Source organism: Mytilus galloprovincialis, chromosome 5, assembly GCF_965363235.1.
Source record: "Mytilus galloprovincialis chromosome 5, xbMytGall1.hap1.1, whole genome shotgun sequence".
Classification (NCBI taxonomy): Eukaryota; Metazoa; Mollusca; class Bivalvia; order Mytilida; family Mytilidae; genus Mytilus; species Mytilus galloprovincialis.
The window spans coordinates 72,836,410-72,852,547 of record NC_134842.1 but is presented as its reverse complement, the minus strand read 5'-3'; the positions used below and the strand labels follow the sequence as shown (position 1 = coordinate 72,852,547).

At 32.3% G+C, this 16,138-nt stretch overlaps 1 protein-coding gene across 1 annotated transcript in view; it reads right to left on the bottom strand.

The window, feature by feature from the left end:
• Nucleotides 1–491: 491 nt before the first annotated feature.
• The window catches only part of LOC143076374 (spliceosome associated factor 3, U4/U6 recycling protein-like), a 74,592-nt gene continuing 58,945 nt past the window's right edge, over nucleotides 492–16,138 (bottom strand). The window contains exons 10-23 of the mRNA XM_076252110.1: nucleotides 15,366–15,425; nucleotides 14,286–14,344; nucleotides 13,160–13,269; nucleotides 12,759–12,871; nucleotides 11,607–11,683; nucleotides 9,743–10,036; nucleotides 8,470–8,686; nucleotides 5,144–5,268; nucleotides 3,996–4,079; nucleotides 3,638–3,742; nucleotides 2,751–2,840; nucleotides 2,199–2,282; nucleotides 1,247–1,395; nucleotides 492–739 (exon numbers count right to left, since the gene is read on the bottom strand). Of these exons, the coding sequence (XP_076108225.1) occupies nucleotides 544–739; nucleotides 1,247–1,395; nucleotides 2,199–2,282; nucleotides 2,751–2,840; nucleotides 3,638–3,742; nucleotides 3,996–4,079; nucleotides 5,144–5,268; nucleotides 8,470–8,686; nucleotides 9,743–10,036; nucleotides 11,607–11,683; nucleotides 12,759–12,871; nucleotides 13,160–13,269; nucleotides 14,286–14,344; nucleotides 15,366–15,425 (1,763 nt within the window). The 3' untranslated portion in view covers nucleotides 492–543. The remainder of the gene's footprint in view (nucleotides 740–1,246; nucleotides 1,396–2,198; nucleotides 2,283–2,750; nucleotides 2,841–3,637; nucleotides 3,743–3,995; nucleotides 4,080–5,143; nucleotides 5,269–8,469; nucleotides 8,687–9,742; nucleotides 10,037–11,606; nucleotides 11,684–12,758; nucleotides 12,872–13,159; nucleotides 13,270–14,285; nucleotides 14,345–15,365; nucleotides 15,426–16,138) is intronic.

The window sequence follows — 16,138 nt, the reverse complement described above, 5'->3', positions numbered from 1 at the left end:
AATTTAGAGTCATCCAATTTCGACTAATCAGGAATTGAAATACATACATTTATATGGAACAAAGATCGAGACCACGTGAAAACTTCGACTCATCTGAAATTTCGGGTCAACCGAGTTTGAGACATCAAGAGTTAACTGTATCTATCTGTACTAGGTTATTGTATTATTGGAGGTACTTGAGGTGGTGCTGACACATTTTCAGGAGTTTAATGTGGCATTTTATTAACTTCATTCAAATCTGTTAAACATATACAAGAGTTTATCAAGAATAGATGATTGGGAGTCATGTTCTAATGTGCATGTGACTCCTAACAGGCCCAGAAGTTATGTCAAACTGGTATCTGTACTTCAATTATAAATTTACCACCTTCTAGCTGAATTTCCAATAATCAAATAAAAAAAAATAGACAAAAGACTTCACCAGGGCAAAGTTGTCTTTATAACAACTATTGGTTTTTTCCACAAAATATTGGAAAAAATCACATCATGAATACAATTCAATATTTTTTATTATTTTTTTTAAATATTTATTTTTCCTAAAATTTATTTATTCCCCAATAACATTTTTCTAAAGTCATCATTTGATTTGCCAGATTGTTCTTTAGATCCTGGCTTTTCATTGGCTGCTGCTGCTGCTGATGATGATGATTTGAATGAAGATTTTTCATTGGATGAAGTTGCACTTGCTGTCTTTAGTGCCCTTGGTAACAATGAAACTTGCGTTCTAGCTTTTCCTCTTCTGAAAAATATATATGAGAGAGAAATAATAATGGCTGCAAACAAAAATGATTAATGCTGTACAAAAGTTACAGTGCCTTTCAAGCATTAAAGATCAATTTAGAACAAAATATCAATACTGAGGATTTAAACAAGACAGATTAATGTCAGGAATAGATTGATCGGTGTTGACACATCTGAAATGTGCTTACATCCTACAACTCATCACTATTGAGCTCTCCACTCACATTATCATTTTCTATGTTCAGTGGACCCTAAAATTGGGATCAAAACATGTGTACTAAAATTCTTGTTGATTGGACTTCAACTTCATCAAAAACTACCTTGACCAGAAACTTAAACCTGAAGTGGGACAGACGGGCACACAGGCAGAAAAAACATAATACTCATAGGTGAGTCATAAAAATATTTGTTGAAAAGATGGATAAGGTGATTGCAATCTAGTTTCCCTCGTAAAGTACTGACATATTTAAAAGTTACATATGATAAAAAGGTATGGGTGACTTACACTTCAGTTTCTTTCTTGCCACTTCCCAGACTTGGTACAAACTGATCCTTTTGTGGCCTCCTATCTGGTGGGCAGCTAATAGCCACAGATATTGTGTGTTCCCCTATCGCCAGCCCATCAGTTTTCATCACAGCTTGTGTGGCTTCATTCTGCACAAAGAAAGAAAGCTAGCTATTTCATTTACTATGGATTTATTACTATTCCTTGGATACCAATTTTCGTGGGTTTCATGGGTACAGGTGAATCTCGAATTTAAATGTTCAAGGAATTAAAGTTTTTATAAAGATGTATCCCGAATTTCGCAGAAATCACATATCTACGAAAATTGGTATCCACAAATATAAAGGAATCCACTCATCATGTCAAAATCATAAGAAACTTAAAACCTTATTTTTCTTGCTTGAATTGTTTTACATTTTGTTTTGTCAGTACCTTTTTTAGCTTACTTTTGGACTTATAGCTTTTGCTTATTGTTAAAGGTCGTATGGTGACCTATATATAGTTGTAAAAACTAATCCTGAAAAAAATGCCATGAAAACTTCATAAAATGCAATTAGCCTTAGATAAACATGGGATTGATGAGGAAAACCGAAAACAATGTAAAGCATGCTCACAGTTAGCTTGCTACCAAATTTCAGGGTTGTTATTCCTAATATAGTTTTGATTGAAACATCATGGGACAGACAGACCAGTATACGAACTATGCTTCTGAGAAAGTGTATTACTAACGACAATGTTATTTTGAGTGAAATTGAGTTAATAAAAAGCCTACTTGCAAGATTTTGTATTGTGCAATGCCTTCTTTACATTAAACCATGAATTTACCAAAATAATAAGTTTTGATACACTCTATATACAAACCTCATTCTCATATTCTACATAAGCTAACCCTTTTTAAGCCCCACTTCTGTATGTTATAAATAATAAGTTTTGATACACTCTATATACAAACCTCATTTTCATATTCTACATAAGCTAACCCTTTTGGAGCCCCACTTCTGTATGTTACCAATCTGACATCCTTTAATTTTCCATGCTGAAAGACAAATAAATAAAATCAAAATAAACAAACCACACGTTGACAGTATATGAACTGTGGTTAATTAACATCTATACTACTAAAGGAGGAGACAGATTGCATTGAGCCACAACTCCTGAAACCACTCAAAGTCAGAAATGTTTATAATATGAAGTATAAATGCAGTGTTTTGTACATGAAACAATTATAAAAAAAAGTCAATTTTGTTAGAATCAATAGAAAAATTTATAATTAAATTTCCCTTCCGTGTGCAGGTAAATCAATAGACCAATCTTCTATTTACATGAGTGAATATATAAGACATGGCCTCTTTTGTTAAAGTAAACCACAAACCTTTAACTTATCTAATAAAGTAAAATATATGGGGCATCCTATATGCAGGTAAATGGCTCTCTTTGTACAGATAAAACACTTACCTGTGAGAATATACAAGTCATGACATTTTTGTACAGATAAATAACTTACTTGTGAAAATATATTAGACAGGGCTTCCTTTGTGCAGGTAAATGGTAGGCCTTTTATAAATAGTTTGTTCTTTTCTAACTCTGTAGCAAACTGTAAACAAAAAATAAATCTGCATCATGTATGTTCGGCTGTTGTCTGCTCTACGGTTGGGTTGTTGTCGCTTAGACACATTCCCCATTTCCTTTCTCAATTTTATGTGAAATATCTTATCAACATCAGGCTTACAGGATGTCTATCTTATATTGCCACACTCTAGTAAATATTGGTTTGGTCATCAAAATGACCAATTATGAACTAGAATAAATGTCTGGTAAAAGGGGCTTCAACAATAGGAAAACACTATATATGTCAAGATCAAATAAACATGAATCTAGTTCTCTTTATTTTATATCTTTGAACTTTTGATTTAAATGAATTTTGAAATATAGGTTGGTGAAGTAACTTATAGACATTGGTTGTGGGTCATTTTAGGATTAGGTCCATTTTATGTATGCAATGTATTCTAATATGGTATGTCAGTTATGAAAGATTTTCCCACAATCCACACTATTATTTTATTGGTGTCTATACTACTAAAGGAAGAGACCTATTTCATTGAGCCGCAACTCCTCTGAAACCAATCAATGTTGAAAATATTTGTGATACAATGTATAAATGTACTCCCGTAGTGTTTTGTTCATTCAAATTTGTCTTTGAAAAAATCTTTTTTCCTCAGAAAATGCCAATTTTTGAGAAAACTTCTAAATTCGGAGACCATTGTTGATCTGTGTCATATTGGCTTTTGGGCGTGCTCGGTCACCGTACTGCCAGTAAAATTTTAAACTCTATATTTTTAACACTTGTCCAATTGTACAGCGATTTCGAGGGCATCTTCTAGTATTTCTTACTTTAAACTGTGGTTTTCTGACTGATTTGTCTTCACACCTGGACACATATACTGGTCGTCCATCTAATGGAGTACGGTCAAACTTCAATGCTTCTATTACACACAACTATAATAAATATAAAATTACTGTATTGACATCATTTTTAACAACAAAAAATGTAGAAAAATATTTTCAATTATTTGTCATATGAACCTGCTTGAAACCTGGCAAAAGATCTGACTTTTCAAATTTTCAATTTCTTTGTGGCATAAAATATCAGCATGACTAAAATTGCCCATGAGCTTTAAGGAAATTTTATTGACATTTAAATGATTTTTTTGAAGCACTGTTCTAAATAAGATTAAATAGCTGTCCTTACCTCATCTGGGAATTCTATATATGCGTAGCCTTTTGATCTTCCTTTGAAATTCTTTATCAATCTGATTTCCTTTATTTCTCCAAACTAAAATTATAAAAATGTAAAAATCACACGTGAGTAAATAAATTCATCTGTTTATTTCAGACTTAAAGCTGATTCTGAATTTCAGATTTCAGATGGCAAGCATGGTGCTGGCTGTTAAGTCAATTGGTCCCATTAGTCCATTCTATTGACATTACAACATCTTGGCACTGATTGATTGAAAGTTATTTTTTAATGTATGAACATTATACAATATAATTTCTGAGGAGAAAAGCTGAATTGCTGATTTTGGTAAATTGGTTCTTGCTTATATAAAATCAATAAAAGAGTTCCAATGTCCCCTGCTTTGCACTTAACTTATATTTCTAAGAGGCATAACTCTTTAAAAAAAGATGAACATCCACCATCATAAAACTTGTCAGAGATATTACTGATATCAACCTATAGCATAAGTTTCATAAACATCTGGCAAGAATTGTACCTTTGAGAGTGCTAACAAGGCTGTTTTCCATAAATTGAATATTTCCAAAAGGCATAACTATTTAAAAAAAATAGTTTTGTCCACCATTCTAGAACTTGTCTGAGATATAACTGATATTAACCTATAGTATAAGTTTTATAAAAATCTGGCAAGAATTGTACCTGTGAAAGTGCAAACAAGACTTGTAAGGACTGACGCCCAATATTTCTATGCCCCCCCCCCCGCAAAACAGGGGACAATACAGGAGATGTATGATTGCAGATTAGAAAATTAAAGATTGAATAATGTAGAGGTAAGCATCTATAGGCTTCTTAATAAAACTACATATTTATTTTGTCAAGTTAAAAATAAGATAAACAAGAATGTGTCCCCAGTACACAGATGCTCCATCCACACTTTCATTTTCTATGTTCAGAGGACTGTGAAAATGGGGGAAAATCTAATTTGGCATGAAAATTAGAAAGATCAAATCATAGGAAACATGTGTACTAAGTTTCAAGTTGATTGGACTTCAACTTCATCAAAAACTACCTTGACCAAAAACTTTAACCTGAAGCGGGACAGATGGACAAACAGTCGCACAGACCAGAAAACATAATGCATAATAAATTGGGCATAGAAGTACCTGTAAAAACGTGTCTTTAATGTGATCCTCATCTACATCATACGCCAAATTACTAACAAATGCTGTACATAAACTCTTGTCTGGTCCCATGTCACCTTGACCTTCATGTAATCTGTCATCTCCATCTGTAAATGATCAGTTACAGTTAAAATAAAAAAGCATGCAAACCAACTTAACTTAGCACCAAAGCTGAATACACCATTTTTATGTTACCGACCTTTGTTTCCGGAATCATATTGTAGCAGGAACAATTCTGCTGGAGATTCGGGGATGCGGACCACAGCTTGTTCTGGTTTGTAAACTGATTTATACAGAGACGATAGATGCCAAATGTAAAAGGGCTATATCTCAGTAAATGAAAACCAAAAACAGTGAAAGCAATATATAATTTAATCATCAAAATACAACTTTTATCATGTTAAGCCAAAAGTAACCAGATGCTCCGCAGGGCGTAGCTTTATACGACCGCAGAGGTTGAACCCTGAACGGTTAGGGCAAGTATGGACACAACATTCAAGCTGGATTCAGCTCTAAATTTGGATTGTGATTAAATAGTTGACACAGCATAGGATTCTGACACAGAATGAATGTGTTCTAATGAACTTAAAATTTTTGTTTCTCTTAAGAGCAATTCACTATGCTGTTGAATATTAATCCTCTCAAAAAAATGTTTGAAGAAATTTTCTTTTTTATTTATGAAATTTCAAATGAGAAAAATTGAACCCAATTTTTTTAATCACATCCCCCTTTCCCTTATTCCAAAACTAATCTCAATTAAAATTTCTAATGGAGTTTGCAACAATAACTACTCATTTAAATACATCATAAAATATTAAGATGTAAAAAAACTGCTTGTTATCACTGAATGGTAAAGATTATTTTAATTTATCAGTTGGTAGTAAAAAGTGAATATACATTGTATATTGTATATAACAAAGATTTAAGTTGATTCTGGACAAAAAAAGATAACTCCAATTAAAAAAAAATCTTGCTATTGCACAATATTTTGCAATTAGATATTTCTTGCTTACTATTCTGGACAAAGAAAGATAACTCTAATTAAAAAAAAATTTGATATTTCACAATATTGTGCAATTAGATATTTCTTGCCATTGCGCAATACTGTGCAATTGAAAAGACTTGCTATTGCACAATACTTAATATAATAATTTTAGATCCTGATTTGGACCAACTTGAAAACTGGGACCATAATAAAAAATCTAAGTACATTTTTGGATTCAGCATATCAAAGAACTTCAAGATTTCAATTTTTGTTAAAATCAGACTAAGTTTAATTTTGGACACTTTGGACTTTAGTGTAGACCAATTTGAAAACAGGACCAAAAATGAAGAATCTACATACACAGTTAGATTTGGTATATCAAAGAACCCCATTTATTCAATTTTTGATGAAATCAAACAAAGTTTAATTTTGGACCCCGATTTGGACCAACTTGAAAACTGGGCCAATAATCAAGAATCTAAGTACATTTTTAGATTCAGCATATCAAAGAACCTAACTGATTCATTTTTTGTCAAAATCAAACTAAGTTTAATTTTGGACCCTTTGGACCTTAATGTAGACCAATTTGAAAACGGGACCAAAAGTTAAGAATCTACATACACAGTCATGACAGTTAGATTCAGCATATCAAAGAACCCCAATTATTCAATTTTGATGAAATCAAACAAAAGTTTAATTTTGGACCCTTTGGGCCCCTTATTATGTTGGGACCAAAACTCCCAAAATCAAACCCAACCTTTCTTTTATGGTCATAAACCTTGTGTTTAAATTTCATAGATTTCTATTTACTTATACTAACGTTATGGTGCGAAAACCAAGAAAAATGCTTATTTGGGTCCCTTTTTGGCCCCTAATTCCTAAACTGTTGGGACCTAAACTCCCAAAATCAATACCAACCTTCCTTTTGTAGTCATTAACATTGTGTTTAAATTTCATTGATTTCTATTTACTTAAACTAATGTTATTGTGCGAAAACCAAGAATAATGCTTATTTGAGCCCTTTTTTGGCCCCTAATTCCTAAACTGTTGAGACCAAAACTCCCAAAATCAATCCCAACCGTTCTATTGTGGTCATAAACCTTGTGTCAAAATTTCATAGATTTCTATTAACTTAAACTAAAGTTATAGTGCGAAAACCAAGAAAATGCTTATTTGGGCCCTTTTTGGCCCCTAATTCCTAAAATGTTGGGACCAAAACTCCCAAAATCAATACCAACCTTCCTTTTGTGGTCATAAACCTTGTGTTAAAATTTCATAGATTTCCATTCACTTTTACTAAAGTTAGAGTGCGAAAACTAAAAGTATTCGGACGCCGGACGACGACGACGACGACGACGACGCCGACGCCAACGTGATAGCAATATACGACGAAAATTTTTTCAAAATTTGCGGTCGTATAAAAATGAGGCATTCATTGACTTGAGATTACCCTTATTAAGAAGACACGTAGCATATGCACTAACCTAAAGGATGGTTGGAAAGGTTTTGCGACAATGCAAATATTAAACATTACAATATAAATAAATATCTTTAACCAATGAATTCAAATAGCAAAAGCTATGTAATTTAACAAATATATACTGAATAAGCTTCATCTAAATCATCAAATAAAGATATATGAAATTTATAGTTTTAAACAAGGGAAATAATAATGAGATAATATTCCTAACTGCCACAATATTTATATTTTTTCAACAGGTTACTTGGTCAGGTAAGAGCAAGTAAATTCAAGATTTTAATCTGTACAATTTTGAGGGAAAGTTAACCCTTTTTAAAATGCTTTCTATACATGACTAAATCATCCTAAAGCAGTAAACTTTCCTCCCAAAGTGCACCGTTTTTATATTTGATTTTACTTCTTTTGGTTGCTTGTAATTGACCAGGTAACAGAATTTTTTACCATAGTGTAGGTAACCTGTCCAAAAAATATAGAACCTCCTAGAGTCAAAAGTTGGTTATATGAAAATAGACAATTGCTTTTACGTTTTTAGAACAATGCTGTTCAGACCATCTGATTGGTCCTAACATTGCCAATGAATTCAAAAGCTAAATTTCTAGCTTGAGCATTCAAAGCAATGACCTTTATATGGAAGCACTGTAAGGATTTTGTGTCATTTTTGAACACAATATTTTGTATCTGTATAAATTTATAGGAACTAGTCAACAATGATTTCAAAGAATGAGAAATTAGTTGAAAATCTTAAAACACCTTTTATATAGATGGCCACATTATCAAATTGGTTAAAATTTAAACACTTTTCTATTGCTATCAAAACTGGAACTTCTTTAAAATATTTAATACCAGTTTTTTGTACTTTGGCTGGTGGCTCTTCACCCTCAGAACTTTTCCCTTTAAATCCTGGAGGTGGTTCCGAAACCCCAGCCTTGTGACCTCTGAAACCTGGTGGAGGCTCTGACTTCTTCCCTTTATAACCTGGTGGTGGTCCTGACTTTTGACCTTTGAACCCAGGAGGAGGTGGTACTTTGAATACTGATTCTGAAGATTGATCGTCCTCTGCCTGTATGAAAAATTAAATTTGTTTTTATTGATGCTTGCTTTATGTCACTTTCAGCACTGTTCCCAGAGAGAACCCTGACCTTCAAAAAGTTCACTTACAATTCTGTTCAATTAAAATTGGAATCAAACAAACTACCACCTCAGCGTGCAGTAGATTATCAACTTGAACCACTTTGGCCACCAAGTCCCTACATTATTATTGCATTTGTTTATACTATTATTTACAAAATAATACATTTTCCTTAGTGTATCATAACAAAGGGTAACAATCCACCATTTATTCTTTCTAATATCTCTAGCTCAGAAAAAGTTTCAGTTCTTATGTTGTACTGTTATACCACTGTCCCAGGTTAGGGGGAGGGTTGGGATCCCGCTAACATGTTTAACCCCGCTACATTATTTATGTATGTGCCTGTAATTCAGTGGTTGTCGTTTGTTTATGTGTTACATATTTGATTTTCGTTCAATTTTTTTTACATAAATAAGGCCGTTAGTTTTCTTGTTTGAATTGTTTTACATTGTCTTATCGGGGCCTTTTATAGCTGACTATGCGATATGGTCTTTGCTCATTGTTGAAGGCCGTACAGTGACCTATAGTTGTTAATGTCTGTGTCATTTTGGTCTTTTGTGGATAGTTGTCTCATTGGCAATCATACCACATCTTCTTTTTTATATTAAATAAAACAATTCAAACTTTATGGAAATGTTTTAGTATGACTCCCCTCAATACACCTTATCGCTATTTGTCCGCCATTGCTGGAAATCACACAGGTTCCCGTAAAATTTTGACGTCATAAAACAAAATATCTGACGCCACAATGGAAAAGTGATTGTTGTTGACGTCAAAAGTTCAAGCGGCCGGGTCAGCCGGGATTAGCGATTAGGTGTATGGTCTCAACAGTCAGCCTACAGCCAATATGATACAATTAATAGTCTTTAATCAGAGCTGATAAAACACAATTCATTTATTTATAACACTCAGATTAATTGATTTAAAATACTTAATTTAATATGATAATTTAGCACATAGAATTTACTCTTTTTATTTCTCTCTCACCTTCCTCTTCAACCCATTGCTTGCCTTTTGATCTTCATCCAATGAAATTCTTTCACTTGTATCGTCACTCTTCGTCTCTTTCTTCTGATATGGTTTGACAAACACTTTATCACCACTATCATTACTACTATTTTGTCTCTTATCAAATTTTGAATTTTTGTCTTTTTTGCTAAACTGTTGTTTCTTGTCAGAATGGTGACCTTTGTCCGTATGATGACCTTTGTCAAATGTTTTCTGTTGTTTCTTCCCTCCTTTTTGGAATTTGGATTTCTCTCCTTCTTCTTTCTCTGCTGCCTAATCAATGAAAATAGGTCAAGGTAATATTACAGTTGAAACACATCAAAATATTATGAATTTTAAAATAGGTCAAGGTAATATTACAGTTGAAACACATCAAAATATTATGAATTTTAAAATAGGTCAAGGTAATATTAAAGTTGAAACACATCAAAATATTATGAATTTTAAAATAGGTCATGGTATCTTTAATGCTGGCTCAAGATTGTCAGACAGTCATGTATATCTTACGACAGTTCTATGACCCAATATAGATAACTTACTAACTATTATAAATGAGAACCTAGATTATGCATAAAGTCTTGATTTCAAATGTGTCAGTATGTCCCCACTTGTAGTCTTATTGCTAAAAGCACAACTCTGGGACCTGACATGAAAGATTAAGTGTCACTAGGACATACAATGAGTGCAAAACACAGCAGCCAGGGTCATTACAAGGAAGAGGAATTACGACCACATAACACCAATCCTCAAGTCTCTTCATTGGCTGCCCATAACATATCGATGCCAGTATAAACTTATTGTGTATGTGTTCAAGGCTTTGCACTAGGAGGCACCGGTCTACCTACAAGAACTCGTTCAAGTTTACAAACCAATGCAACACTTAGATCTGAAATTTCCATGATTTTAACAACGCCACGTGTAAACACTAAAACATATGGGGAAAGAAGATTTGACAAAGCAGCAGCCGTTTTGTGGAATGATTTACCGAGTGATCTACGAAACATCCATTGCATGAATGTTCTTAAGAAAAACCTGAAAACTCATTTATTCAGACATGCCTTTCATAGTTCTTAAAATATTTCTATATCATTGTAATTTTTGAATTTTTAAGCAATTACTTTTTTTGAATTTTTAACTTGCTTATATTGGTTATTTTTAATTTATTTTAGCAAATATTTTTGAAGTTTTAACTTACTTTTATTGGTACGGATTCAATATCTCCTTAATTTTTTCATGCCCATTTTATATAAATTTTATTGTTTTATCAATGCTATGTTTTTCAAATCTTTTTGTTTTAGAAGTTTTAAACATGGGCTTTCATATTTTATTGTTAATACTTATATATGTGAATGGATATATATTGTAAAGCGCTTAGAGTAATCTTAATATTATATAATGCACTGTTATAAATACGGTATAATAATGATAAATAAAATGTACACACATTTATGATGTGGTTAATATGCCCAAACTGAGAAATAATATTATCATCAGAGATTAAAAATTTAGATCAATGGAAGTTGCAAACCAGAACTAAGATCAAACTTAAGTCTGTTATCATTAATCAAATCTATGAATCAAAATGTGACAATGATGATCAGTTAAATATATAACCTGAGACTGACATACAAGTCAGAGGTTTAGCTAGCTGTAAAACCAGATTTAATTCACTATTTTCTACATAAGAAAATGCCTGTACCAAGTTAGGGAAATGACAGTTGTTATCCATTCGTTTGATATGTTTAAGCTTTTAATATTGCCATTATATTAGGGACTTTCCTCTTTGAATTTTCGTCAGAGTTAATTATTTTTGTGATTTTACTTATCTAATTAAAGTTCTTACCTGTTTTCTTCTTTCTTTGATTCTATCCATCTGAGCATTACACTTAGCTAAAGCTGATTCATACTGCTCTAAATCACCTTCAATTCAAGAAATAAACTATTGACACAGAGATATGTCTCGCCTAGATGTTATTTTGATAGAAATATGCAAATGTTGAAATGAAAAATACAAAACTTTTAAAGTCAATTGACCATGTCTGAGGGGACTGGGACAAATAATCTTCATTAAATTAACTTGTATAATTTCACTCGGTTGATTTTACGAATTAGAGTGAAATAATTTTCTTCTGAATTGTCTGCCCATAGATGGTGATTTAGGTTACATGTTTTGTGATATTTGGCGGTTAAATCATTCGGCACAACAGGGTCTACTCGATAGGTCATGTTAATTTTTATATCCATCCAATTTGATATTTAGCGGTTAAATCATTCGGCACAACAGGGTCTACTCGATAGGTCACGTTAATTTTTATATCCATCCAATTTGATATTTTGTATCATGCATTAACAGATTGATTGATTTACAAAAGATTGTGTTTATTGAAACATACACAGCTACTTTTGCATAGGTACTATTTCTGTACTAAAAATTTGTAGTACTGGAAATCTACTTTTAATATTCAGTACTATTTTGTTACTCTAAAATTATTGTAATATTTAGGTACCTGTATTTTACAGTACTTTATTTGTGCTTGAAATTTAGGTACTACAGATTCTTGGTTACTACCGTTACATTTTCAGCATTTTGAAAGTTTTTCTATTTCAAATCTCTTAAAGTTATGATTTTCAAACATGGAATATTGTATTATTTCTGTACCAAAATATTTAGTACAAATCAAGTACTGTAAAATACAAGTACCTAAATATTACAATCGTTTTAAGGTAAAGAAATAGTACTAAATATTAAAAGTAAATTTCCAGTACTGCATTTGTTTAGTACAGAAACAGTACCTTTGCAAAAGTAGCTGTGTATATATGATGACATTTCGAGCTGATTCATTATTTGTTTATGATAAATATTATTAAATGGTTGTTATTAAACCATGCAGCCCCTGTGGTTGTGATATATGGTTGTTAACGGAAGAAGAATATATAAGGTATTGATGATTGGAAAATTTTATATATCTTTATCAAAAATATTTTCTGTTCGTACCTTCCTCTCTTTCAAAATTAATAAAGGCATCCACAATACTCTCAGGCCAATCTGATACAGAGTTAAGTGCCCTTTGTAACAATTTCCTGCAATGTTTATTATCACCATAGCACCTACAAAACAAATACAGAGTTAAGTGTCCTTTGAAACAGTTTTCTGCAATGTTTAAAATCCTCATAGCTTCTACACAACAAATACAGAGTTAAGTCCATTTGTTATATCTTTCTGCAATGTTAATATTTTCTAAAGTCAACACTTTTGAGCCATAACTCTTTATAATTAAAATTAAACAGAAAGCAATGACAATTATGGATTCCTGGAGAACATTAGGGGTCATCATGATTTTTTGCTTTTTAATAGACAATGATACATCTTTCCATAATTTTAAAACAATCTCTAACCTCTCAAAATGATAAAAGTTGAGCCACATGGCGGCTTCATTTCCATGTCCCTCTGTCATGATTTCATTCCATAATTCTCTACCTTTGGTCACATTCTTACAATATTTAGCCTACAAAAATAAGACAATATCCAGTTTAATAGTCAAGATAGCTTTAATTGCATAACAAAAGATGAGAAGTTTACAATATATATCATAAAATTAAGTTTTGTTCATTTCCAAATCCACTCCTCAAGTGATACAAAAGAACTCTTTTGCTATTTTTTGTCATACATGGCAAACAAGACTACTTTTGGGCTCTGCATGCATGACTTCCAAATTCTCATTGCTAATACCAATTCCCTTTTCCAACACTAACACTTTTCCTCTTCTGGAAAAACATGGTGTATGCCAGTGATAACTTTATATTCTATATATGTTTCCTTTATTTGTTGATTTACTTAAATTCTGTAGACATCATGAGAATTTATGAGATTTTTTTTCAATATTTTATTGAATATAATTATTGCACTGAAAATAAAAAGAAACATTTTGATGTTTAGACAGATTTCCCTTTTGAAAATAAATAATGAATTTAAATAAGATTTTTTTTTCAGATATTTTGCTTAACCTACATATATAAGCTTGTGTCAAGAAAATAAAAAAAATAAAGAGTTATAAGTACCCGGCCACGTCCACTTGTATGTTTGTCCATCTGATGAGTTAAGCCTTTTTCAACTGATTTTTATAGTTCGTTCTTATGTTGTACTGTTATACCACTGTCCCAGGTTAGGGGAGGGTTGGGATCCCGCTAACATGTTTAAGCCCACCACATTATTTAGGTATGTGCCTGTCCCAAGTCGGGAGCCTGTTATTCAGTGGTTGTCCTTTGTTTATGTGTTACATATTTGTTTTTTGTTCATTTTTTTTATATAAATAAGGCCGTTAGTTTTCTCGTTTGAATTGTTTTACATTGTCTTATCGGGGCCTTTTATAGCTGACTATGGGGTATGGGCTTTGCTCATTGTTGAAGGCCGTACGGTGACCTATAGTTGTTAATGTCTGTGTCATTGTGGTCTCTTGTGAACAGTTGTCTCATTGGCAATCATACCACATCTTCTTTTTTATATTATAGTTTATTTACTGACTTCAATACTGGCCCAGAATTGTCTCAGACTTCCAGTGGGATCTCCATCAGGTATGGTATCTGAAAACATACAAGTAGTCATGATAATTCAGATTATACTGTACCTAAAACTAAATATTGCTTGTTTGTAGACAAAAACCTAATTTATGAGTTATCTTGCTTTGTCCAATAGGTGTCTGTGCTTTTTATAATGTGTCTCTCGTTTCTAGTTTTTTAAATAGATTAGACCGTTTGGTTTTCCCATTTGAATGGTTTTACAATTGACATTTGGGCCCTTAACAGCATGGTGTTTGGTGTGACCCAAGGCTCTGTGTTGAAGACTTTGACCGATAATAGTTTACTTTTAAAAATTGTGACTTGTCTCATTGGCACTCATACAATTTCAGTTTAATTGAAGTCTGGAGCTGGCATGTCAGTTAACTGCTAGTAGTCTGTTGTTATTTATGTATTATTGTCATTTTCTTTATTTTCTTTGGTTACATCTTCTGACATCAGACTCGGACTTCTCTTGGACTGAATTTTAATGTGAGTATTGTTATGCGTTTACTTTTCTACATTGGCTAGAGGTATAGGGGGAGGGTTGAGATCTCACAAACATGTTTAACCCCGCCGCATTTTTGCGCGTGTCCCAAGTCAGGAGCCTCTGGCCTTTGTTAGTCTTGTATTATTTTAATTTTAGTTTCTTGTGTACAATTTGGAAATTAGTATGGCGTTCATTATCACTGAACTAGTATATATGTATATTTGTTTAGGGGCCAGCTGAAGGACGCCTCTGGGTGCGGGAATTTCTCGCTACATTGAAGACCTGTTGGTGACCTTCTGCTGTTGTTTTTTTCAATGGTCGGGTTGTTGTCTCTTTGGCACATTCCCCATTTCCATTCTCAATTTTAACATCTTCTTATATCATCTTGCATTGACCCATGTTATTCTTGGCCTTTTAAAGTCGTCTAGGTCTGACCTTTGGAATTCATGGCTATTATAAGTTTTTTTTGTTTTGACCCATTGAATTGAGGCATTTCTTTTCAATTTTCACAGTAAATTTTTGTAACTTCTAGCTTTATCCTATCTAACCTATACTTACATAAATGTTCCACTGCCTTTTCAATGTTTGCTCTAAATAGAGTTAATTGTTCCTCATGATCTGAAAAGAAGTAAACAGAAGATTAAAGTTACATTATTGTTGTCTTTGGAAAGGGACGACATCAAAAGTTCAATGTACATGATGTAGGATAAAAAAACTTAATTCACATAGTTTTTTCACTGACCCCCCTCCCCCACCCTTCTTAACTTAATTTGGGAAAAATTGATTCACCAATAGGGATATATGTATAAATCGATTTCAGATAAAAAAAAACAAAAAAACTTTAACACCCCCCACCTCTAAAATATTTGATTAAAGTTTTTTTTATCCTACATCGATCTTTTGTTGTTGTCCCTAAGCATATCTGTATTTATCTTCATCTAGATCCCTTAAAATTAAAATAACTATATAAAATGTAGAGGTTAAACAATAAAGCAAGAATAATTTCAGTACATATTAATCCATTTCATGAAAAATTCCATCCATACAATTATACATATTATTCAACGTTTTCATCACTTTTTCTCATTTTCGTAATTAGAATCACTTCTAAGAGCCAAAACATCACTAAAATGTTTCATTCTGCTTCTGGGGACTATTCCATTAAAATGGATATTGGGTAGAAATGGGCTTTCTGATTTTTTGCAAACATCAAAAAGAAAAACACCTGTCAATAATAAAACCTCCCTTTCATTGTACACCATTCATTGATATATGCCAATTGACTAATTATTCAGTCTCTAAATTTTTTAACTATTTTTACATTTCTTGAG